The sequence below is a fragment of the Hydractinia symbiolongicarpus genome, chromosome 12 (assembly GCF_029227915.1).
Source record: "Hydractinia symbiolongicarpus strain clone_291-10 chromosome 12, HSymV2.1, whole genome shotgun sequence".
In the NCBI taxonomy this organism is placed as follows: Eukaryota; Metazoa; Cnidaria; class Hydrozoa; order Anthoathecata; family Hydractiniidae; genus Hydractinia; species Hydractinia symbiolongicarpus.
This window is the reverse complement of record NC_079886.1, coordinates 21,210,610-21,236,747: the sequence shown is the minus strand read 5'-3', so window position 1 is coordinate 21,236,747 and position 26,138 is coordinate 21,210,610. Positions and strand designations below refer to the sequence as shown.

The window sequence follows — 26,138 nt, the reverse complement described above, 5'->3', positions numbered from 1 at the left end:
ATCAGAGGTGCAAACAAAAACTTTTAAATTTCATTTAGCAGATGTAGACAAAATTTAATTTTGACAGGTTTTTGTTTTGTTACATCCACCAGTTCTGCCAGGGTTTTCTTTAAAGATTCAGTTTCTTCAATGTGAAAATTTTGCTTCAACTTGATTGACATAGTAATTCACACATTTAATGAACTAAGAACTATAAAACCTGAAGTTCCAAATTGATTGGTAAATCGTTATTAGCTTATCTTTTGTTCATCAATAATTATTGCGAAAGTTCAAAAAACTTGACCGGCGTTTAGTGTGCACTTTTCCAGTGCCCCGGAAACAAAATTTAGCAAATACTTTAACAACAATTGTAGATTGATGTATGTAATTCGTTTTATACAAAAATATTGTACAACATATTCACACCACAACAGAGGGTTCGTAGATGTTTACGAGAAATTACGTCATGAAACAAGAAAACATTAGCTAACCTGTGACAAAGTTTACCGAAATCTTCTCAGCATTTATTATCCCCAGAAATTTAAAAAGGTATTCATATGCTTTGAAAAGTGAAAATAAAGAACGAAGTGGCTACATAAAAGCATCAATCAGCTGCTAACTACTACGTTACATTATGTAACGCGTAGACACCGAAGCACAGAAGTTGATTTCCAAAACTCATTATTTGAAATGGCGAATTACCAACAATTTTTATGTCAACAAAGGCAAATCTTTAGACGAGTGCTTGAAATATAACATGATGAACTTCACGAAAGTAATCAACGTAACAACAAAATTTAATTTTTAAAAAATATTCTAAAATCGACACGGACGCAAAAAACAACGAAATATACACGAATATAAAGTACACACAAACACAAAAAAATACACAATCACGCACCAGTAGCTTAGCTAAACGGTTAAGAACTACGCAGACATGCAAATAAGTGAATAAATACAGAAAATAAAAAAAAAATTCAATCGAGCGATTATAAAATACATATTAAAAAAAATTGCGTTGGTGAGAAGGGAAATATTTTGGATACTATGTCGTTCAGGTAACGTCGTTATGTAAAAAATCAACGAAACCAGTTAACGTTTTCCTCCACGGAGCCTAGTTACTTCGTTCGATTCGTCATTGCGTTAAAGTTTGTACTAAACGAGGATATGAGACAGCCATAGAACCTGTTTAAAATGACGATTATAGCCACATGCACAAATCAAATCAACATGACGTCATTTAGCGCAAAACATCGAGAAGGGAATAATGCGTAAACATATGACGTGGAGAAGTGCGTACTCAGAGAACAACCACCGTTTATCATTAATCTTGTCAGCTTATGGCTTCGTCGTCACACCCCTTCTTTTCCTTTCAACCAATAGGTTACCATCTTTCCCTTTCCTTTCACAGGAACGAGGCCCCGACACTCGAATATGTAGCCTCGTTTCGAAAGAAGATTGTAAATACTTTGTGTCACCTTTAAATAAAAAAAAAATGTTTATGTTAAAACTAATACTGCATTTACAATTGAGAAAAATTTATCCGAATTCATGAGTCAAGTTACTAAAAATAGAAATTCATACAGATTGACTTACACTAAATTCTGCAAATTTATACGGATTTAACATAAAAATGATCAAAAAATAAAAAAGGACAAGCTTCTAAAAATGTTTTCTGGGATTCGTTTAACTTTGTAATAATTACTTGAATCCGTACTTATACGGATTCAAGCAATATAATATTTAATTCGATATAATACGAAGGTAATAATTTTAAAAAAAATATTACGTTTTTATCATCGTTTTCAATTTATTACGTTTTTACATGAATCCGGAAACTTTCTTTGAATCCATACAATTGCTCATTTATGTACTTTGAAAAACGTGCAATTAAAATTTAATTTTAAAGTTCATGTCAGGGAAGGAGTGTGTTTATATTTATGACTACTAGACACGACACATCCTATGCAATCACTCTATTTTTACGACAAAAAAATTGCAGATATTTTGCTCGAAAACTTCATCCTAATTCATTAAATGATAACATCTAAACAATCAAAAATAGTAGCACCATACAACTACATAAGAGACACAAAATTTCCATTAAATTACTAGCTTGTTCTGTCACCTAACATTATAACCAATTTTTCGACCTGCAAATTGTCTTAACCTTGTTGACTTTCCGTACAAAGTAGACAATTTAGTTTGTTTACATTTAAAAGCACAAATAAAACTTACCTGTATACAGTTGGGTTTACCAGTACTGTACATTCGACTTGCCACATTCACAGTGTCTCCCCAAATGTCATACTGAGGCTTTTTCGCGCCAATTACACCAGCTACCACAGGTCCGAAGTTCAAACCTAGGGTTTACGTAAAGTTTAAGGTTTCAACCTAGGGTTTACATAACAGTTAGATCCGACAGTTTAAGTAGAATTAATTGTTGTTCGTAACACTTTCCTGTGTTTACATCTTAGGGAATTAATTTTTGCGAGAATTTATTTTCGCGAATTTCGCAAAAAAAGAATTTGTTTACATTTTTATTTCTCATTTAATACCGTTTTCAAGGGCTGTCATTTAGAGGGTATAAAAGAAAGAATATTAAATTTGATATTCACAGATCCAGAGAGACTTTCGTAAATAGCGAGTTTACCGATAATTTTATAAAAAAATTACAATAAATTGACAAAAACTCGTGAAATTAGCGAACATTAATTTTAAGGAATTATTTTTCTATTTCACAGGTTTTCAATCGTTTTCCTCCAATAATAAGCCACTTGAAAATTCTAAACAATTTTACAATTGTACTTGAACTTCTTCTGCACCAGATCAAAAAGAAAACACATTGAACGACAGACGTTGGTAATGCCCACGCCTACAATGCTAGAAATATTGGAGGGTTTTGCTGAATAGGGGTTTCACAAAACGATATTGTCCCACAGAATTCATATTTGATTTGTTGTACAGGAATTAAGGAAAAGGTATTAAAGTGACTAGTACTAACCTGTTTTCAGTTTAAAGTTATTGAAAGCATTTTGGTTCATTGCATCTAATGTTTCATTCATAGCCATAGTGAAAGCTGCAATTTCTTCAACATGATCATAAGTTTGAAGTTCTTCCTAAATGGTAAAATATCGACTTTAGTGAAAGCAAAATTCAAACTTCAAGGATTCAACCTTTTAAATAGACACCAACCACAACAATGATATAAAAATAATTTTTTATTAAACACAAAACAGAACAGCTATCTTACGCTAACAACCGATTGAAGATTCAAACCAGAAGCTGCCATATAAGTTTCACCGATTGTTTTGATTTTCTCGATGGATTTGAATTTTTTGTCTTGTAACAACTGAAAGAAGAAAACGTCATTTTTATGTAAACATCATATTTGATGGTCTTAATACGCTGCAGTGAGAATACAAATGAACTGCCCGGCATTTCTTTTGATTTGTGCTTATACTGTATATATGTTTTTAACACGAAAGTTGAAAAATCAAAGAAGGTTGAGCCATTTTGCATCCTTAAAAAGACTTTTAGCAAGATCTTCTCCATTTTATTAATTCACTTTTTAAATTTTACCAATAACGACAAGTTAACAGTTGAACGGACCACAGCCTCGTGTTTCTAATAACAAATTTGTTATTCACAACACTTTTTTCATGAAGAGTACACGTATGTTCTCTCCTACAACCACCCTCAAAAATTTAAAAAAAATAAATACGAAAATTGATTTGAGGGTTTTTACAACTCAAAATACTGAGACAGAAATATTATTATTGTTTTACATGCATACTGCATTAAAAATGACTCCAGTTCAAAATCATCCTCTCTTTAATAACGTTTGGGTAAAAACCTTAAATTTAAATTAACAGATCTGACCTAAAAGTTAACCTGAGCCACTTTTAAATCAGGAAATGTGTTTTATTTTATTTTTAGCTATTTTTATCAATGATCCATTAAGCAGTTTTATCTCTTAATTTAATAGATGACGTAAACGCAGATAGCATTATACTGCACGGTGGCTAGAAACAGCCACCACCAAAATTGAATGATCTTCAAAACACATTTAAAATAACATAATTATATGACACGGTCATACATCAAAATGTCACACAAATTAAGTCATGTAAAAAAGGTTGGAGATCTCACATTATCAAAGTCGACGATGATTTGATTCAACACACGCAAACATTCTAAACCATCACCAGTAGCTTCTAATTCCAGATAGAAATCGGAAAAATTGCATATGTTGGAAAACATCACAGCAACACTGGAACAAGCTTGAGCGTATAAGTCCTGAAAATAAAGATTCTATATAATTATATAATTTACATCAAATCAGATAATGATAAATTGTTTTTTTTAAAAAAGAAAAACTGTTTTGAGATTGTTCTTACGTTAAAAGCAAAGGTGATTTGGTGCAAACTGGATATGCAAGCAAAAATAGATGTCTTTTCCACTAACATTTTCAAATTTTTTTATTAGAGGCGTGATAAAAAGTGTTTAAACGTACTGGAACGCACTAGGTCCTACTCTTAACCAAATGCTAGGTAAATTCTGCCTCTATCGTAAAAAAAAATCCCAATATTTTATCAGACAAAATTTTGTGGGCCAATTGTGACTAATTTTCTCCAAGTGACTGAAATATTTTTAAACAACAAAAATTTTCATGAAATTTGTCAGAATCTTTATTTTTTCACAAGGAAAAAGATAAATTCGAATCTGTGCAGAATTTCAAACAGTCCTCTCATTCTTACTATTTAATTTATTCGTTCATTATTTTTGTTTGAGTTTTTTCATCGTTACTCCATGTTTACAGAAAATATAAATTTCAAAACAAAAATACTTGAAAATGTTTGAAAACTATTTTGTATAATGCACACAGTTGTGAACAAAATAAGCTAAGGAGATAAAAAAGTGGAAAATGCTGATAATTTCTTTCCCACATATAATTATGTATGCATACTGAGATTCCATACTTAAATTATATGATCTCCTTAACTAGATTGGGTGCTAATTCAAATGTTAGGTACATATTTACAAAAATAAACATTTATTGCAGCAACGAACAACAACACAACCTGTATTGTTGTTCGCTGAGCCAGTCTTACCTCGTTTTTGTGTTGAAGAAAATGTTCAGCCACATGAATAGGTAATATATTGTGTAAAAGTTTTTTATTATATTTTCTTTTATCTTCCATTTCATCACGTTCTTGAGTTGCTTGTGCTTTCCACAAGAAATCAAGTCTGGAAATATTTTCATGCTACAAAAAAATACACACATATCAGGATCAATTAATGCATAAAACTAGTACAGAATGTGAGAATTATTAAGCAACGTTTCACAAATGTTGACATAGGCAGGGCTGTCATGGTGTCATCTCACCAAAACTTCAGCTGTCCCAAAACGAAACAGGTGTCTTAAAAAGTTTCAAAACAATTAGGCAAAACCTCAAACAACTGCAAAGACATAACAAGAACATGTTCTCGTTACTATAGCGTAAACATATTTTCTTGTTTGAAAAACTTGTTAAAAATTCATATAGATAAATTTTGGTGGATGGTTAAAACGGAAGAAAGTCTTTAGAAAGTACAAATTTAAGTCCGAAACTACTTACCATGTAACCATAGGCAACAAGTCCAAACAGTAGATAAATTGTCATGGTGACAGTTTCAATATATAAAGGTACATGCTGATCATGATCTCTCCTAACATGCAAACAATTGATGCAAAGTTAGCAAAGAAAAACATAGCAATATGACTAGTTATATTTATGCTGCATTTAAAATATTATTGCTGTGGTTTTTAGAGTTACCATCTAGTGGTAAAACCAAATTATTTTAGCAACGTAAAAATATTTTTAAGCAAATGCAATTTGAGTAGTTATTAATAACTTATTCTTCGTTTTGCTACAAGTATTCCCACCAAGACTTGTACATAATTTTATTCCAAACATACACAAATATTTTATCACTAGCTTGTTAAAATTATTTCCGTCCTGTAAATACTTTCTTCTATTTTGTATATTTCTGGCTGCAGCATTTTAAAAAAACTGATTAACTAAAAAAATGTTAGTACTACAATCAAATAAAATCATCCAATTATCTAACTAAACTTACCGACAAAACAGAACAGAATCATGCCAATCAAAAAGCGTTTTATATTTTAAAGCCACCAATAATATATACAGCAAAGCCATAATACATAGGATAATAGTCTTCAGGATGGAGAGGAAATTTAAAAATACAGCACCTGTGATCATAGCCATGAAGACAGAGAAAGAGACATACTATAAAACAAAAATAAAAATACGTGCTGCATGATTTTAAACACCATAACTTTTACTTTGTATAAATTCCTGAACAAGGACAAATTTTTGTCACTTAAGATAAAATATCTAATTGAACATACCTGTGGGTATATACAATTTTTGTTAATATCAGGTTGAATATAATTTTGCAAATAACTTTCATTTTTAACTTGACAGTCCTTGATTGCTCTTTCGTCTACATTACATAAAAACTAAAATGAAACGAAAAATACAAAATACAAAATAAACTGTCGTTTTTACAAAAGACCTCTGAAATATTTAATAAATTATCAAAATGAACAAATTTTTATGTAAAGCTTCCTGTCTACTGTACAAATAAAATCTGACACTTCGAATCCTACCTATAAGAACCCTTAATGTTAAAAGCTTAATCTTATCACTTAAACGTTATCACTAAACATATCTCTATGCTAGTATAACATAAACTGTTTTGTCTATCTATAACAAGAAATATTAGGCTAGGTCAAAAGTATAGACCGAGCTTGCGAGGACGATACGATGACCAAGATTAATATTTAACATAAGAGATAGATAAAACAGTTTATATAATGTATTTATTTACTGATAGCTATTTTGTTTCGGTTTGTGGAAACCAGGATTTTTTCTAAAGATTTACTAGCGACAAGGTTGTAAGAAGCAGTGTCAATAAGGCTGATAAAAAGAGAAATTTTTTTTTTTTTTTCTTTCAACCATTTTACAAGGACAGACAGAAAATACTTGAACAATTTTTTAAATTTTAAGCGACAAACCAATACAATCAATATTAAGGGTGAAGGGTCTCCTTAAGAGACAAGAGAGGAGTTGAACGTCCTCCACCATACCTTAGTTTAAAGGGGCGATTGTGGAAGTCCCATGAAATGCCACATAGTGATGGTGTCACTTTAAAAAACACCCAGTCCGGTCTGTGAACGGTTGGCGCTAGGAAGGGCATCCAGCCGTAAAACAATGCCAAAACTCTTTATTAATGGCCTTAAAAATAGTTAATCAGACAAACTGCGTAAACGGGGCTGGAACTCTAAGGAGTGAAGGTGTCGCGCACGGTAGGACAGATGTCAGATGTGAGCATCGTCAGACCGTTACCCAGCTATCGCATCACGAGGTAGATAACACTAGGTTGAGGATGGCTAGTGTAATGTTGGTACTCTGAGAGGTAGAGCAGGTGAAGTAGTTGAAATGTTAGAACGTAGATCTGTTGATATGTGTTGTGTTCAGGAAGTTAGGTGGAGAGGAGCTTCAGTGAGATTTGTGGAAGGTAGGAGGGCAAGGTATAAGCTTTTTTGGATTGGTAATAGTGATGGATATGGAGGAGTTGGCATATTCGTTGCAGAGAAGTGGGTAGAAAAAGTAATAGATGTTATGCGTGTTAATAGTCGTATTATAGTGATAAAGTTTTTGATAGGTAATAGGATTGTCACTTTTCTGTCAGTTTATGCTCCACAGTGTGGACTCAGTGAGGAAGATAAAGATAAGTTTTATGATGAGTTAATAGCAGTCACATCAAAGTTTGGAGACACTGAACTTGTCATGGTGGGCGGCGACTTTAATGGTCATGTTGGGAAGTCATCTGAAGGTTATAGAGGTGTGCATGGAGGCTATGGATTTGGGAGCAGAAATAAGGAAGGGGAGAGATTGCTTGAGTTTGGAATGGCAACGGACATGGTGGTTTGCAACACATCATTCAGTAAGAGACAGAGTAGGCTGATAACATATGAGTCAGGTGGTTGTAAGACACAGATAGATTACTTTTTGGTTAGAAAGTCAGACAAGAAAGTGGTGAAGGACGTGAAAGTTATATCGGGGGAAGAGTGTGTTTCCCAGCATAGGTTGCTGGTTTGTGATATTATCTTGAAGAGTGTCAGAGAAGCCAAGAGAAAGTACAGGCCCCGTCGAAAGTCTGGAAGCTGAAGGAAGAGATTGTAGCAAGACAATTTAGTGCAAAAGTTCAGCAGTTAGCCTACAATAGTCAATGTGATAGTGACAATGTTGAAAGTACTTGGACTACTTTGAAGAATTGTCTTCTAGAAGCTTCTGATGATACCTGTGGGTGGACGAAAGGACCAGCTAGACATAGACAGACCTGGTGGTGGAATAATGAGGTTGACCAGTGTATAAAGGAAAAGAGGAAACTTTGGAAAGAGTGGAAGTCAGGTGGTAGTAAAAATATTTACTTAGAAGCTAAGCGTCGGGCTCGTACAGCAGTGTATAAGGCAAAATCAGAAGCAGAGAGAAACAGATTTGCAGATGTGTTAAGAAGGGAAGACCAGCGCAATGAGGTATTCAAGATAGCAAAGCAAATGAAGAAGACTAATCAAGATATTGTAGGTGAGAAGTGTATACGTAATGATGAAGGTGTTTTGGCTAGCACAGAGGAGGAGAAAAGGGTAGCTTGGAAGAATCATTATCAGAGGTTGCTTAACACTGAGTTTGATTGGGACGAGGATAATTTGTCTGATGATGATGTCGTAGAAGGGCCAGCCATGCAGATCAAGACAGAATGGGTAGTGGAGGCTATTAGGAAAATGAAGATTGGCAAGGCTGCAGGAGTATCAGGTATTGTTGCAGAGATGGTAAAAGCATCTGGATATATTGGAGTTGAGCTTATTACAAGTCTTGCTAACCAGATTATAAAGGATGGTGCTATTCCGAGTGAGTGGCAGTCGAGTGTAATAGTGAATTGTTTCAAGGGCAAGGGTGATGCATTAGAAAGGGGTAACTATAGAGGTTTGAAGTTGGTTGATCAAGTAATGAAAGTTATTGAAAGAGTGATTGATAAGTTACTTAGAGAAAGAATTGATATAGATAAGATGCAATTTGGTTTTGTTCCAGGGCGTGGCACTACAGATGCAATATTTTTACTCAGACAGCTTCAGGAAAAGTATTTAGGAAAGAGAAAGAATCTCTATTTTGCCTTTGTAGATTTAGAGAAAGCTTTTGATAGAGTGCCACGTAAAGTTATTTGGTGGGCTATGAGAAAATTAGGTGTGGATGAGTGGCTAGTAACGATGGTTCAGTCTATGTACAGCAATGCTAGAAGTCGTGTCAGGATTAACGATTCACTTAGTGATGAATTTAGTGTAAATGTTGGTGTACATCAGGGTTCTGTACTTAGTCCTTTGTTGTTTATTCTAGTCTTAGAAGCGCTGTCGATGGAGTTCAGAACAGGTTGTCCATGGGAGTTATTGTATGCAGATGATTTGGTTCTCATAGCAGAGTCGATGGAAGAATTAGTTGAAAAGTTTGAGAAGTGGAAGAAAGGACTAGAAGAGAAAGGGCTGAAGGTAAACACAGCAAAGTCTAAAGTCATGATAAGTAGCATTGCAGCCAAGTGTGACCTTGTAGTTGGAAAGTGGCCTTGTGGAGTTTGCAGGAAAGGGGTTGGTAGTAACTCAATTTTTTGTCAGACTTGCAAGCATTGGGTACATAAGAAGTGCAGTAGTATTAGTGGAAGGTTAAGAGCTGGCATACAGTTTGTATGCAAGCGTTGCAAAGGTGAGATTATAGAGAATGAAGTATTTCCAGCTTTAATGATGTACAACAGTGGCTCGTTAGAGATAGTTAAGAACTTCTGTTACTTAGGTGATATGTTGGGCAGTGAAGGGGGTGTTGGAAGAAGTGTTACTTGCAGGATAGGTTCTGCTTGGAAAAAGTTTAGAGAGTTACTTCCTTTATTGACTAGCAGAGTTCTGTCAATTGAGGTAAAAGGTAGGTTGTATGAGGCCTGTGTAAGAAGTGTTATGTTGTACGGTAGTGAGACATGGGCAGTGAAGCAGGAAGATCTTGACCGTTTAGAAAGGAATGATATGAGAATGGTTAGGTGGATGTGTAATGCCAGTCTGAGAGACAGAAAGAGTTCAGATCAGCTAAGAAGCAGGCTAAGTATCCATAGAATTAAAGATGTTATCCAGATAAGAAGATTGAATTGGCTGGGGCACTTAGAAAGAATGGAGGAGGATAATTGGGTAAGAAAGTGTAGAGATTTGATAGTTCCTGGGGCAAAGCCCAGAGGCAGACCGAGAAAGACTTGGCAGGAGGTTATAAGGACAGACTTAATAGAGAGGAAGTTGAGTTTAGATCTAACACAGTCTAGATCAGATTGGAAGAGGGTCATTAATATACCCCGTCCAACCCATGCTAGCATGGAAAACGGACGTTAAGCCGAGAATGATGATGAGAATGATGATTAAAACTTTCTGATTCGATACTTTTGACCTATTGATTTAGCTTTAGACATAAAAACGTTAAAGGTGTTCTTGGTGTTCTAATCTTAGAAAAATAACACATAATTAATAAGAGCTTATTGCATAGTAAGAAAACTATGTGCTGCAAGCAGACTGCAAAAAAAAACAATACTAAACCTACTAAATTTGATATAGCAGCAACGTAAATCAATGCCAAAACCAAGAACGAAATACACCGATACAACATGGTTTGATTTTTAGCTATTTTTTGTGATAACTCTGGCTCAAGTTTCTATAACAAAAAAATAACAGTAATCATTTATCTATTGCCTGTTATTAACTATTAAATTTAAACTTCTATATTACTACAAACTTACCTGCTTTTTGTGAGCAAAACTTGCTAACATCAACAAAAGCAGAAAGAGGAAAACACCCAAATATACATAAAGATTCTCAGCTGATCTAAACGAGTACGTACTTTTTATTTATATAAATATTTATTATATATTATATATTTAATCTTTTGTTTTACATTGGTCATAACTGTTGGTACTAGAAAGTTTTTAAGTCATACCTTGGAAGAACAATAAGATTGACACAAATGATGACAATGAAAACGAATGCAGAAAAAACCATATTGGGGAAAAACATCGTATCTGTGTCTTCGTTATACTATGAAAATAAATTAACAAGAAACATAAAACTTTAAACTGTAGTACATTAAAAGTGTCCACCATAAAACATCTGAAAGAAATGTGACATCTTTCCAAGACACAACAAAATAAGCAAAAAAACAAAGAGGCTGGTACAGAGTAATTTTTTTGTGAAGTCAACTAAATACACGAATAAGTAAAAATTGTACGAGTTTTGTCCATTTTTGTAAACATGACGTCATTTTAATGCTTACCTTGTCTTCAAAGTCTTTTTTATAAAATTTTAAAAATATTGGACGAAGGTTCTCTCTTTTTAATTGATCAACGCTTCGGGCATCAATAGCTCTTTCCAAAAATTCATTCACAGCATCGTCAGGATGGGACAAGCTGTTCGATAACACTGTTGTTATTCCCAACCTACAGCAAGAAATTTAAAAAATTTAACTTTACACAAAATGGCCCAAAACGACATATTTTATGTAACAAGGGGTTGCAATGCATGCTTCCAGCTAGTGGAAAATTTAATTCCTTTTGTTTTTTCAAAGGTTTGTAGCTAGTTTTTTTTTCATGACCAGGTCAGGGGGTGATTAGTAAATACATTTTGATTTTTTACCTTGCTCTCATTTTTTTCTCTTTCAATTCTTGATCATCATCCACATCCTAAAATAAAGAAAATAACAATGTTTACAAAAGGATCGAATTTATTTTAAGTTAGCATTTTGTAAGAAAAGAATTTGATGGGCATTAGTCAGGGTGTTTAATTAATTAATTTTAATTCACAATAAATAAATTTAATTCACAATAAAAATAAGTGTGACTAGTTTTTTAAAATAAAAAATTAAATTTTGCGGGAATTAATTTTACCTCACATTATTATAGGATATCCTATTCAGTTCCTAATAGAATTATTATTAATGAGAGTCCTGCATTTAAAGCTCCCATTTGAGCTACCAAAGGCGTGCAAGCGTAACAGCTGCTGAACTAGACAACCACCTAAGATCAATCCTATACTCGTGCTGAACGCTAAGCAGAAAAGATAGATTGGCACTTTTATAGTCTCAGGCATGACTCGGCTGTGGTCTGAACCAAAGACCTCCCGCACTGAAGGTGAACGCTCTACCACAACCTTTCACAAAAAGACTTGACTAAAAAACTCCAAATCTGCATCATTTATACTATATGATTTTGACAACCTGTATATTTTCTACCCCTTTTGCATGGTGTAAATTTAACCATAAGTTTGCTGTAGACAGTTGCACTGAACAACAAGATAACACAATAGAGAGCTATCCCGTATTTTACATAACTAAAATTAATTTTCCATATCCATTATTTTTCTTACCTCAAAAAACTTTTTCGAAAATGGCTGGGCAGCCCACAAATTTGCTACAACTGAACCTTTTCTTGGTCCTTTCTTCTAAACAAATTGAATTGTTGAAATTAAATACAACATGATTAGAAAAAGGACACAACAAATTGGCCTGGTTAAGGTAAAGTAGCAAAACCAAATTTCAGTTTGCAACTTCACATCGATCAATATGAACATTCTTTTAGTGTTCATCATGCATAAAGTGAAAAATAAAACGATACTTAAAACATGTCACTTTATTAAACAAAATTCTCACATTAGGATCGTCAACTGCTATCATTTCAGTATCTTTACCAGCTGGCATAATGAAGTATGAGTGAATGTTCTGTTCCTTTAAATATGCATCACGACTACAACCATTACCTTCCTCAACCTTAAAATCATTCTTCACTTCTTCGTAAACAGCTTTGGTAATGTGAATCCGCCTACAAAAAAATGACAATTGGTGAGTTATTTAGATTTAATTTTTATGTTTTTAAATTCACTGTTATTATACTAAAAGGTCAACAACATCATTTTTTATTTTGTTCAGTGATGAGGAAAGGATTCGTTTTCAACTAAACTTTCATATTGTGAAATAAAAGAAGAATTTTAGAATCAAAGTTAAAAACAATAAAAGACAATAAAAAGAGTCTATCCTAACACTTACCCAGGCATGCCACCCGATTCCATATGACCTGCTATAGTCACATCTGTTGACCAAACATCATATTGCCACTTTTTTAATCCAAGCACCCCACAGTGAACATTTCCCGTGTGCACACCAACCCGCATGTTTAGATTGACACCTGTAGCATCTCTCACAATACTAAAGAAGGTATATATTTCTTAGGACTGAAATTTGATTATAAATAAAAATGTTGGGGAATACACTTTTATAAAAAGTGAGTTGCTTTTTTTGACTTATTTTTTATTGCTTATAAAAAAATGAATTGTTGTCAGGTTAGAAAAACAAGATCGGTTTGTTGAAAGAAGAAACCAACTAAGCATAGAATAGCACAATAAATTATTAAACTACTTTTTTTAAAGACAACATGTTATATTTTCATGGAGTAGTTTACTTTACGCATATAATTGTTTACTTTTTATGATTTACAATCATCTACCTTTTCCTGATTAAAACCTTGCAAATAAATTATGGTCATTTTTAATCCTGGAATTGTAGAAGTAAACTATGTCCCTTCTTAGACAATTTTGGGTGTTGATAAAAATTAAATATGTAAATTACATACGATATAGCATCAATGACATCAAGACCCATATTGATACAGCAATGAGCATGATCTGGTCGAGCTTCAGGCAATCCTGAGACACAGTAATAACAATCACCAAGGATTTTTATTCTCATGCAATGATTTTTCTAAAATAATAAAAAAGACATTATTACTTCTTATTTTTCCAAATTCAGAAATTCGCTTTACCGTAACAGCTCAGGGAATGGTTTTGAACTAATATAAGCCAATTCAATAAGAACTTCTATGTTCCAGATACATCTGTATAGTAAATACTTTTTAGAATTTCTGATGGTGTCTGCTACAGAGAGGTTTTACTGGTTAGACATATATACTTCGATGATGTTTTGATGATATGGTTAACTGTTTCTATTCGAAATGTTATTGAAAAATTTAGATAGTTCGGTGGCTTCTAAAACTTGAAGTTTAAAATGATGATAAAAAACTTTACAGTCCTTAATGGACAGTTAAGAAGAAATTAAAGGTTCTTAAATGATATAGTTAACACCTAGTCCAAAAATTAGTTGCCTGGCTATGCTTTAAAGAATTGGATCAACTTTAGTCCCAGGCTGCCCTAGATACACATGCAGGGGAGTAGGCGTCAATTTATAGGTTATTCGGCCCAAAAGTAATGTACACAATGCAATGGCTTAGCTATGTTTTTTAGTCTCAATCTGATGTAAAATAGGAAATTAGATGTGATGGAATGACTTTCTGTTTATGAGAGTTGTTCGTTCCATTAAAAAACAATTTGCTGTTAATTTCATTCAAGGGATTAAATATTACTTTTTTAAAATAAAATATAAAACAAAAAATATCTGCTAACAATAGGTTTTATAAAATGTTGATTCATTCTTTCTTTAAAAACATTGGGGAAATATAACGATTTAAATTTATACAGCTTACCACTGCTAATTGATCAAATCTTGCAAAAAGCTCATTTAACGTTTTAACCAGTTCATGTGCAGTACATTGTGAAGCAAGCTGTGTGAAACCTTCGATGTCTGCAAACAAAATGCTAAATATAAGACGTAAAAGGTGGAAATAAAATTGCATGACAAAAAATATATTCCACAAGATGTAAAATATCAACACTCAAAATAATAGGGTTTAAAAGGATTTTTGCTTTTGTTACCTTTTAAACAGAGAAAGCTATTACATTTTAAAAATCACCAAGTTTTCTTTTTTAAGTACAGATCGTTTAGAGCAATATTACTGAAATAACAGAATTTGACTTACAATGAAAAAGATATTCCCAAAGGAAAGACAGCTAAAGTCTTCCTGTGTATAAAGCGTTATTAAAAGTATAAATATGTCAATCAGATTCGATACACCTTTTCAGTTCAAGTTGTTTGCTGATTTTCTGTATTGAAAAAAGGAAGTAAACAGAGTGAATTGTCACTTATTCGATCCTAAATTATCAAGTAAAACGACGTTGAACTGTTGAATCCTTATTTTTTTTTTTGGTGTTGTTGTAAGTTTATTTATTTATTTGTGGCAAATATATGTATGCAACTTTAAAAAAAAAAGAAATGACAAAATAATTTGTTGCACCTTAAGTCTGATTTACACTGCACATTTTATTGTTTCATTTGGAAATACATTGTGTACTAAAATTATACATTTTGTTGATATACTTTTTTACATCAAAGAGTTAGATAAAATGTTAATCTTTATCAATTATCGGATTTATTTATCCTCTTTGCTTGGGAGGAATTTTTGATAAAACCCTGTGTAAATCAGCCTTTGCTGTGCTAGTTAGCCTGGATATATCATTTATCAGTGCATCCATGCTTTGAATGGTTATCTCTGGCTCTTCAGGCCATTTTTTAAAGATTCAAATCAGTAACAATGAGATGAAAATATAACGTTTTACGATTTATGATTGTTGATCTTCTATCTAGGCGATTACTAATAAGAATCACTTGGTGGTGGGGTTTTAATTGTGTTGAACCAGTATCATTGGTAATTCGTTGTGTTTAGTAAAAGTGGTGTTCCATAGTGTTGAGTTGAATCAATCACACTAATTTAGCGTTGCGTTATACACAGAAAGAACTATTGCGAAGATAACCTACAGGTTAGTCTTTTATATATATTCCTAGTTAACAATGGTAGCAGAGGAATAAAAATGAAATGTCAAAAAGTTGGGTCTCCCCAACATCATTAGACAAAGAGACCAGTTACAAAAATTGGAAAAAAGAAGTGCAAATATGGCAATCACTGGTAGAATTAAAGACAGAAAAACAAGGGGCAGCTAAATTCATGGGCTTAAAGGGAAAAGCTAAAGAATCAGTTCTAGAATTAGACATTGGACAGATATGTGCAGCAACTGGAGTAAAAGCCATTACTAACAGATTGGACAAAATATATTTAAAAGATGAGAATCAAACTGCTTACCTAGCTTATGAAACCTTTGAAAGATTTAAACGACTGCCTGAGATGAGTATGAATGACAATCTTATAGAGTTTGAACGGTTATACCATAATATCCAAGGACATCATATGGTACTTCCTGATGGAGTGTTGGCATATAGAGTTCTACAAAGTGCCAACCTTGAACCAGAGCAGCAACAGTTAGCAATAGCAACTTTATATGAATTACGGTATGATGCAATGGTACTGTAGTTAAAGAAAATATTTGGGGATACTGTGGCTTTATTAGGAACATACACTGAAGTAAAGATAGAACCAGTTCTTCAGGCGAGTGCAGATACAATTGAGCAAAATTACTTCACTCAAAGAGGGGGATATCAACGCTCAAGGTTTAGAAGAGGAAGACCTGCAGCTGCTTCAAATCAGAGATATGAAGGAAGAAAAACCAGACCCAACGATAGAATAATGAATCCACCCGATCAATCTGGAAGTCCATCAAGATGCAATATTTGCCAATCTATATATCACTGGGCTTCAAACTGTCTACACTCTTATGAGAATCAGGAACCTGAGTATGTTAGAAAAGATGATAGTCATTCTAAGGTTACTTTATTTGCAAAAATGAGAAAGGATTAAATGCAATCTCTGGTCGGTGAAACCCTGTCATGTGCAGTTTTAGACTGTGGTTGCACAAAGACCGTTTGTGGTAATGCTTGGTATCAATGTTTTATTGATAATCTTCAAAATTATAGATTGCCCGAAGAGCATCCCAGCCAAATAAGATTTAAATTTGGAGATAGTGAAGCAGTTTGTTCTATGAAAAGAGTGTTCTTACCTGTAATTATTGGCTCAAAAGAAGTGTATCTGGAGACGGAAATTGTCTCAAAAGAAATTCTTTTGTTACTGAGTCAAGCTTCCATGAAAAAAGCAGAGGCAGTTTTAGATTTTAGCAATGATTCGGTTACAATGTTTGGAGAATACCAACCTTTAAAATTTACCACTACAGGTCACTATTGCATACCTTTGAACAAAAACATAATAAAGATGGATGGAAAGAGACATGACCACTTGTTACCCCAGATTGCTTTTGTTTGTGCAAGTACAAAATCAAGAAAATAAGTAAGATTATCAAACTTCATTGTCAATTTTGTCAACCAAGTGCTGAAAAATTAAAATCTCTCATCAAAGCATCTAATTCCTTCTTAAATAACCAAAGTAAAGTTATGAAAGTCATCGATGAAGTATCAAACTCTTGTGAAGTGTGCATCAAATACAGAAAACCAAGACCGTGCCCTATTGTTGGCTGAAAGTCCTAGGTCAAACGGACTATGTGAACAACACAATGGTATGATTAAGGAAATGCTGAAAAAAATTATTGAAGACACAAAATGTACACACAATCCCGCACTATTCTGGGCTGTAAGTGCAAAGAATTCTTTATCAAACAACAAGGGACTTTCACCAAATCAACTTGTTTATGGTGAAAATCACGACTATCCCTGCATCCTCACTGATCATTTGCCAGCTATGAATGACACAGTTTCAAGTGAAACCGTGGCCCATAACCTTGCTGTAATGCATGCATCACAAAGAGCTTTTATAGTAGCAGAGTCTTCTGAGCGTAAACGAAGAGCATTGAGGCATAGTTCAGTGTTACAATGATGAGCGATATATCAATGGAGATAGAGTTTTCTATTTGAGAAAAGACAGTGAAAAATGGCATGGACCAGGCACTGTAATTGGACATGAGAATAAGCAAGTCCTTGTAAAACATGTTGGTGCAGATGATTTTGACAGTAACAATACAGAAGAACCAGAAAATGAGAAAACAACAAATTTACAAACAACAAAAGAAACAACATCAGACGGTGCCTCAAGAACAAAACAACAACACACAAGATATCAACAAATGAAATCACAACCAATCAAAATGTTAGCAATTCGTCAACAGTCCCAGGAATACCAAAGTTGAAGACAAAAATCATTTACAAGCTAACTCCCGACAGTGAATGGACAAGGGGATTAAACCACAGCAGAGCAGGAAAAGTGAGCAGAAAAGGAAAAGAAGGCAGACAGTATGATAGCTGTTTAAATGTCCAAAATGAAGACACAGGTGAAATAAATTGGTTAGATTTCAAGAGATGTGTGAGTGACTGGCAACCTGTTGTTGAGACAAATGAAACTGAAGAAGTACTATTATTGACTCAAGCAAGTGTTACAGATAAGGTCCTAAATGCAAAGTATAAAGAATTAGCCAATTGGGAGGACAACAAAGTTTTCTCCACCATAGAAGATAAAGGTAAATCTGTAATATCCACAAGATGGGTGGTCACAACTAAGAATACAGAGGGATAAAAAATAGTTAAAGCTCGTTTGGTCATAAGAGGTTTCGAAGATGGAGAAGTCAAAAATTTGACTAAGGGCTCCCCAATTTTTTCTAAAGAAAGTCTTCGCATTGTACTTACGATGTTAGCAACCTACGATTGGGAATGTCACACCTTGATGTCAAGACTGCATTTCTTCAAGGCAACCAGATTGACAGAGAGGTTATCATAAAGCCCCCAAAGGAAGTAAATACAACAGGTGTGTTTTGGAAACTAAATAAATTGTAGACGGCCTTGCTGATGCTTCAAGAGCTTGGTATCAATGTGTGAAGGAAGAGCTAATCGGCTTGGGGTTGAGAATGTCTTTATTTGATGAAGCATTATTTTATTGGATTCAAGACTGCTGCTGCCAAGGACTGATTGTAATACATGTTGATAATTTTCTATGGGAGGATCCCATGATTTTCAAGTGAAGGTCATTTCGCCTATCAGAGAAACTTTTCTCATTGGATCTGAAGATTACTTCAATTTCAAATATGTTGGTGTCAATATACAACAATCTAATGGTTCTATTAACTATGACCAAAAGAACTATGTGGCAGTTATGGAACTGCTCGAGATGCAAAACACAACAGACAGACATAGACAACTATCACATGAAGAATAATCTAACTTCCGATGCATATGTGGGCAACTAAACTGGATGTCATCACAATCAAGGCCTGAAATTTCATTTGATGTGTGCCAGCTAAGCACAAAACTAAACTGTGCAGTAGTTGATGATGTCATGAGCGCCAATAGAGTGGTAAAGAAGTTGAAATTGGATCTCAACATTTCCTTGAAATTTTGGAAGCTTAAGCTTCCATTACAACTGATCTTATATTCTGATGCTTCATTTGGGAATCTTCAAGATGGCAGCTCTCAAAGTGGAATTTTTATTTTCCTAAAAGGTGTTGAGAATCTTATGGCACCTATCACATGGCAGTCTAAAAATATTAAGAGAGTTGCGCGTAGCACTCTTGCTTCTGAGACATTAGCTCTTGTTAATGGTGTTGATACATGCATATGGGTGAAGAATGTGATAAATGAAGTGTTGAATACTAATCTAGAAGGCATCTTATGTCATGCTGTCTTCCAAAGACTTTGTTCAAACCTGCCCATTCAACAAAGTCTTTGGAAGACAAACGGTTAAGGGTTGATATGGCTTCCCTTAGACAGAGTATCAATCAGAAAGAGATTGAATTAAAGTGGATTTTTACCAAACATCAGTTAGCAGATGTAATAACAAAACAAGGAGCAAATAGCACACTCTTAATGAATGTGCTACAGAGGGGTCATGAAGAATAATAGTGACCAATTAAATGTTGAGTTACGAATTTTTGAATATTGTGTTCAAAAATTAAAGTTTTTTTTGAGTTTTTATCTTTTAGAATTTTTCATGTTTAAATTCCACACAAGTAATCACAAGAAGAAAGAGAGATACATGTAGTGATGACTTAACCAAGACTAGTACAGTAGAGGGTTTTGGAGTAAAGCCAGTTTTGCCCCAACACCACTGTACTAAGCGAGTAGGAGTCGCTATAAATTCCTCTCACATTTGAATAACCAACTGAACCCCAAACAGAAAGAAAATAGAGGGAGATTGCTGAACTTCTATCTAGGCGATTATTAATAAGAATCACTTGGTGGTGGGGTTTTAATTGTGTTGAACCAGTATCATTGGTATTTCGTTGTGTTTAGTAAAAGTGGTGTTCCATAGTGTTGAGTTGAATCAATCACACTAATTTAGCATTGCGTTATACACAGAAAGAACTATTGCGAAGATAACCTACAGGTTAGTCTTATATATATATTCCTAGTATCACATAATAAAAGTAAGACAAATTCTGTATATTTCATTAATGATGAACACAATGGAAACATTTTGTCTCTAAAAATAAAAATGGCAGCATTTAGATTCACATTAGCAGTGTGCAGACTGCTATTTCTGTACATTTAAAGATTTGTTTTTTAGTTGTTTCCATTATCTTAACGAGTAAAAATTTAAAAAAAGTAGCTGCACTTCCTGCTAATTTATAGATGGTCTAAGAACTTTTTAAAAGTTAACAATGTTATTTGGCATGAAAAGGAAAATAATTGTAACAAAAAGAGTATACATGCAAAATAATCTTTCTTTAAAAAATTGACAGTGTGAGAAAAAAAGTATGTGGTGAAATATACCATGGAAATAAAATATAACATAAAAAACAGATGCAGCTTTCTCACAGTTATATCAATATATGGACATGGGAATATGCTATCTGAAAAACATATGTTATAACAATATCAAAAAAAAATTTGAGAAGAACAATTCTGGCATTGTACATACTTTCAACCTACTTTCTGTGACTACATCTCTAACGTAAATGGTACTGACTGGGTATATATAAAGGTATATATATATATATATGAAGACACAATTATTTACAATACCCAGAAGTATTATTATGTTATTTCAATAAATTATTTATTTATAAAAAAAAGTTTAAAATGTCATTACAGACTAAATAATCTAATAATAGACGAACAACCCATTGTTAAAAAAACAGACAATACATAATAGGATATAAAATAAAACTATTTTAACACTATTCCACATAATGAAGTTAATTATTAATGTTAGTCTGAAAGTTTAAATTAATAAGAGCATTTTAAGCAACAAATAAGATAAAAAACAGAATTTGAAATTATTAGGGTCGCACATTAAGTTATCGTTGAGATTTAAAGGAAAACTTCTCCAATCAAAATATATCCTAAGAAGTAAAAAAAAAAATTTTTGAGTAGCACTCAAATTATCTTAATGTTTACGTTATTTAAAAAGTTTGCAAAGTTTGACTAGTCTTGTATTGCTTAAATAAGACAGCGTAATGGAATTCTAAAACAAAATAGACAGAATTTAAATCAAAAATATGAGAATCTATACCTTACCTTACATTGATGTGTCTTTGAATGTAAATTTTACTGAATTGACCAGTCCGCTCCTGTTCTAGTTCAATGTCAGCTTTTATTTTTGTGGCCACATGTCTAGGTAATACGGATAACAACAAGCGTTCCTAAAAGTCACATATACTAGGTTAGCATTTCGATCTACATGACAATTCATAACACATTTTTATAGCCAAAATAAGTTTTGAAAACTAATACAAATGTTGAAAAACAAATATCTGGCAAACCTGTTCCTCATTTTCTGTTTGTAAATTTATCCTTGTTTGAACAAATCCCCTTGTCTCTAAAAATCCTTTTCTCTGAGCCTGCTCAGAGGGATAGTGTGTGAAAATTCCAGCAATATTGACAGCTATACATAGCAGCACATTTGCTGTGGTCTAAAAAAGTAAACACAACAAAAATCCCTACAGTGTCAAAACAATAAAACTCCTGACTATGTATTATATGACAAAATCTCAATTTTGTTTGCCTCAATTTTACTTGACAAAAACATTTTTGACTTTTCATGACTTAGCAGAGTTAACAAAACCAAAATTGAAATAATTCAACACCAATAATTATAGAGGGTTTCCTTCATAACTACTTACTAATCGTCCTATATGGGTCGAATTAGATTCACTGGCCACACTGACTACAAGTTGAGTAACGGTTAATAACAAACCACAAAATATCGACACACGGGTCTGTAAAGGAAGCATAACATAAACCATATATATTGAAAACATTGTAAACGATAATGACTCCGTCAGACCATGATGAACATCAACGAGTAATACTGAATTAAAGACAATTGTCAGACAGTTTGAAAATACTATCACACCAGAAATAACAATAAGCATCCGGCCAGAAGCTCCTCTCCAGTTTGAGATGCTCAATAATATTGCATATATTGAAGTCTGTATAGCCAGATAAGTACCTCTGGCAAAACGAAACAATCTTTTTATGTTGTAAGTAAAATGAAGACCAATCTCTATGGCTGAAATAACAATTAACAACACTAAAAACCAGTTTATAAAATTTTGATTTAAGCGGAAGAAATATCTCTTGTATAAGTTTTCAATTTTGATTGACGGAAATGGTACTGCTTCTAATATAGAATTTCTAAAAGTAAATGTTTTCTTTCTTTTCCGTTTCTCTGCATTCTTAGGATAATTAATAGCATCTGATTGTCTTGATGCACCTCCTGATAATAATTCAGAACTTCTTGCTTGAAAAATATTTGCAACTTTTGAATTTTTAACTTCACTTTCATGTTCATCAATACATTCCATTGATTCATTGCAAGCAGGAGAAATAACTCCACGAGAAACTGCACGAGCTTTTTTGGATAGTAATTTATTTATCATTGTCCTATTTGTCACAGTTAATTTCTGCTTTGCTGAAAGTATTTATATTTCTTCTCCAATCTTTTGCATATGCAGTCAACACATAATAAAAATAGATATGCACACAAATATGAGCAAGCAGAAAGAAGAAAGCCAATTTTATATCTTATGTTTAATTTATAAATAACCTAAAATAAATAAAAAAAATACAAATACTAACTTTATATTTTACAAAAAGTTATAGAAAGAAAAAAATATTCAATATCTTTCTAACTATACCTCGTACTATATTTGCTATTTTATACCAAAACAATTAAGTTTTTGTGGTGAAATAAGCAAAAATACTAGGTAATACTAGGTAAGGTAATACTAATACTATATATGGTTTTTTTAAGTTTAAAATATAAATAAATAGGGTTCATTTTAATATTTCTCTGATAAAAAGACCAAAAAAATGAACCCATCTCTATATTTTAAAAGATAATGTTACTAATTATATTCTGTTTTAATTTTGTAAACAAAAGTAAAAACAAAAGCAGGGTGTTAGGAAAAAAAATCATCAATAAGAAAAACAACAAATAAGAAGAAAAACAACACAACAACAGCAATGGCTGCATCTCCAATTTTTCACTTCAATAAATACAGATAAAAATTAACCTAACAAAACAATATGTGACGGAAAATATAAAAAACAAAAATAAATAAATAAGCCACTTAAAAAAAAAACTTTTTAGTTTAAAAAATAGGAAACTGCTCTAGTGTGATAAAATAAAAACTACTCTATTTTTTTAATCTATTATATAAAACAAAACAAATATATTAAAATAATTTACTTAAGTGTTATTATGGCTTTGAAAAAATAAAAAAGCTGAAGAAAAAATGAAGAGGGAGAAAAATAAAAACAAATCAGAACTATTATTATCAACCTCTGCAAAAAACACAGGAAAAAGTTTTTGCAAGAATATATATTTCAACCAGATAATACAAAACAAATTGGGGTAACTTTTGCCTTTTTCTTTATTATTTTACGTGACCTGTTAAAACTTTGATGTTAAAATTGATTGAAAACAAAAATTATATGGCCTGTTACACGCCTCAGTGCAAAAAATTAACACATTAAAAGTTAAGTTTACTTGTTTGTTTTTTTAAAAAGCAAAATTTTTCATCTTTGGAAGTTGTGAAATTTGTAAAAACACTTACTTATTTTTTGGATTTTTAATGTTTAAATGTATTAAAAATTAAAATGTTTAGTTTCCATGGAAACACTGTTACAATATATACAAGTATGCGAGAAATTAATTTCTCAAAATGAAAATGATTTAATCAAATATTTGCACTTTCAGTTATATTAGAGTTAGCAAGAAACTGTTGAGAAATCAGCACCAACATGAAGTGCAGCAACAAGTAAAGACACATTTTCTTTAAGAATTAAAATTTTTAGAATGATTTTCTAATTTAGGCGTAAAAATACCTAACAATGGACAAAATTTGCTTACGACTTGGTGTCTTTCAATATTACTAAATATTAGACTGTCAAAATACACTAAAAACCAAAGATTTTTATTATAAAGATGTAAATTACCTTATTATCAATGGAAATAAATATTAGTGGAAAAAAATATTTATGGTCACAAAATTAAATTTACTTTCCACAGTAATATGAATACTGAACAGACAAACCAAAATAATATCTTCAATAACATCAAACAGCAATATGGAGAATCCATCTTGGCAGAAGTCAGATCGCTAGAGAGTTTGTTGATTATGAACAAATCTAATATACGTGGAATCACAGTCTGGATATTTACTTGCACGTGTCTATGTGATTACGTAATGGAGGTAAAAATGTTAACACACCAACCAACCAGAGAAACCAACCAAGGAAAAACATGGCACTATGATTGAGTGTATACTCCTTTATTACTCATTATTACCCCAGTAGAGTGTTTTAAATGTTTTTTCCACAATATCTTATTGGGTTCTTTTAATCACACAATCAGTCTGTGATGGGCTGTGTCTATATAATAATACAGACCTTCTGTGTGTCTGTCTGTGGCTTTTGCAAAGTGGATTTTTTTTGTTACAATTTTCTTAAGCCTATAAAAACATCAACATACTAATACTGTACTTAGATGTATTTGCATAAATGCAGTTATTTCAGACTAAAAAGCGCTATATACTCTGGTTTAATATTATCTTTAAATTTCTAAGAACTTTTTGTCTGTAGTTGGGTTAAGAAGGCCCCTTTACTACGCGCTGATGTTCTGATGCTTGATTGGTATAAGTCAACAAAACTCAGTCGGATAGTATTTGGAACCATGCCACAAGTACTATCTATTGGTTGTGTTGTCCTTATTAATTTTGTTTGAAGTCATTCACTAAAGCAAAAGAGTGCACTAAGTGGATTAATTAACCCACAAATATTTTTATTATTATATTATTTGTGAATAAGTAAAAAAATAAACTTTCCCTGTGACAAAACTGATGCCAAACTCTTTTAAAAACACTTTTCATAAAAAACAAACAGACTGCTGGATAAAAAACGTGTTTTGTGATACTTCTTTTGTTAAAACTTTTTATTAAAAAAATATTTAAGATAGAAATACAAGAAAAATGTCAATTTGAGATCTCAAATTTGTGTATTTTATTCACTTTTTTATCGCAAGTTTGCAAAAATAGATCGCATATCGCAATCCCTTATGTTGATGATTGTTACTACTACCTCCCACAATATTACCAATATTGGCATCAAGGCAAAGGTTAAGATTAGTGAAGTCATTGCATTGCACTTTTAAGTTTAGGGCTAACATAACTTGAAAGCAGGTGGAAATAACTGACATTAAATCTTGTGTGGGTAACTAGGGACTACCTGGGATCAATTTCCTAAATCTAATTTACCCATTTCAGAGCAGATGTGTTGATGAAATCATCAAAAAACCAATAAACAAAATGCAACGTGTGTATTGCACACCGTAGCTTAGTGGTTATAACTTCTGTACTTTGTGCCAGAGACCAGGGTTCGATTTCCCTCTTGGCAGCGATTCAGGCAAGTGAATGTTACTATAGCACTGGGTTAAACCAGGCCATGCAAGGACAATTGGGGAGATGGCACAATGAAGGGCTGTTGGATGTCTGAGTTGTATGTCTGATAGAGAGTGCTGAACCTAAATGCATCTGCGTAGCTTATAATGAGAATTAAATACTCTAGGACTCCTCATCTAAGCCATTTCCCCTCCTGGAAATAATAGACAGGGTATATCCCTCGATATTTGTGAGACTGGCCATGTAAAATATGAACATCTTTCTATTCACAGAGTAAAGCTAGCTACTAGCTATATATCCTTCAAAATTAGTAAGGCTATCACCACCACCGAAAGGTGGTGGT

At 32.7% G+C, this 26,138-nt stretch overlaps 1 protein-coding gene across 1 annotated transcript; it reads right to left on the bottom strand.

The window, feature by feature from the left end:
* Positions 1-347: 347 nt before the first annotated feature.
* Positions 348-22,962, bottom strand: LOC130621182 (adenylate cyclase type 5-like). The gene is made up of 22 exons (XM_057436500.1): positions 22,016-22,962; positions 21,656-21,805; positions 21,411-21,535; positions 14,653-14,764; positions 13,747-13,874; positions 13,164-13,322; positions 12,771-12,939; positions 12,488-12,562; positions 11,759-11,805; positions 11,400-11,562; positions 11,067-11,164; positions 10,870-10,954; positions 10,674-10,784; positions 6,395-6,505; positions 6,103-6,272; positions 5,601-5,691; positions 5,094-5,246; positions 4,132-4,278; positions 3,233-3,331; positions 2,984-3,098; positions 2,218-2,342; positions 348-1,457 (listed from the first exon to the last, which is right to left on the bottom strand). The coding sequence occupies exons 1-22, from the start codon at positions 22,772-22,774 to the stop codon at positions 1,332-1,334; spliced, it is 3,318 nt and encodes a 1,105-aa protein (XP_057292483.1). The 5' UTR covers positions 22,775-22,962; the 3' UTR covers positions 348-1,331.
* Positions 22,963-26,138: the final 3,176 nt, after the last annotated feature.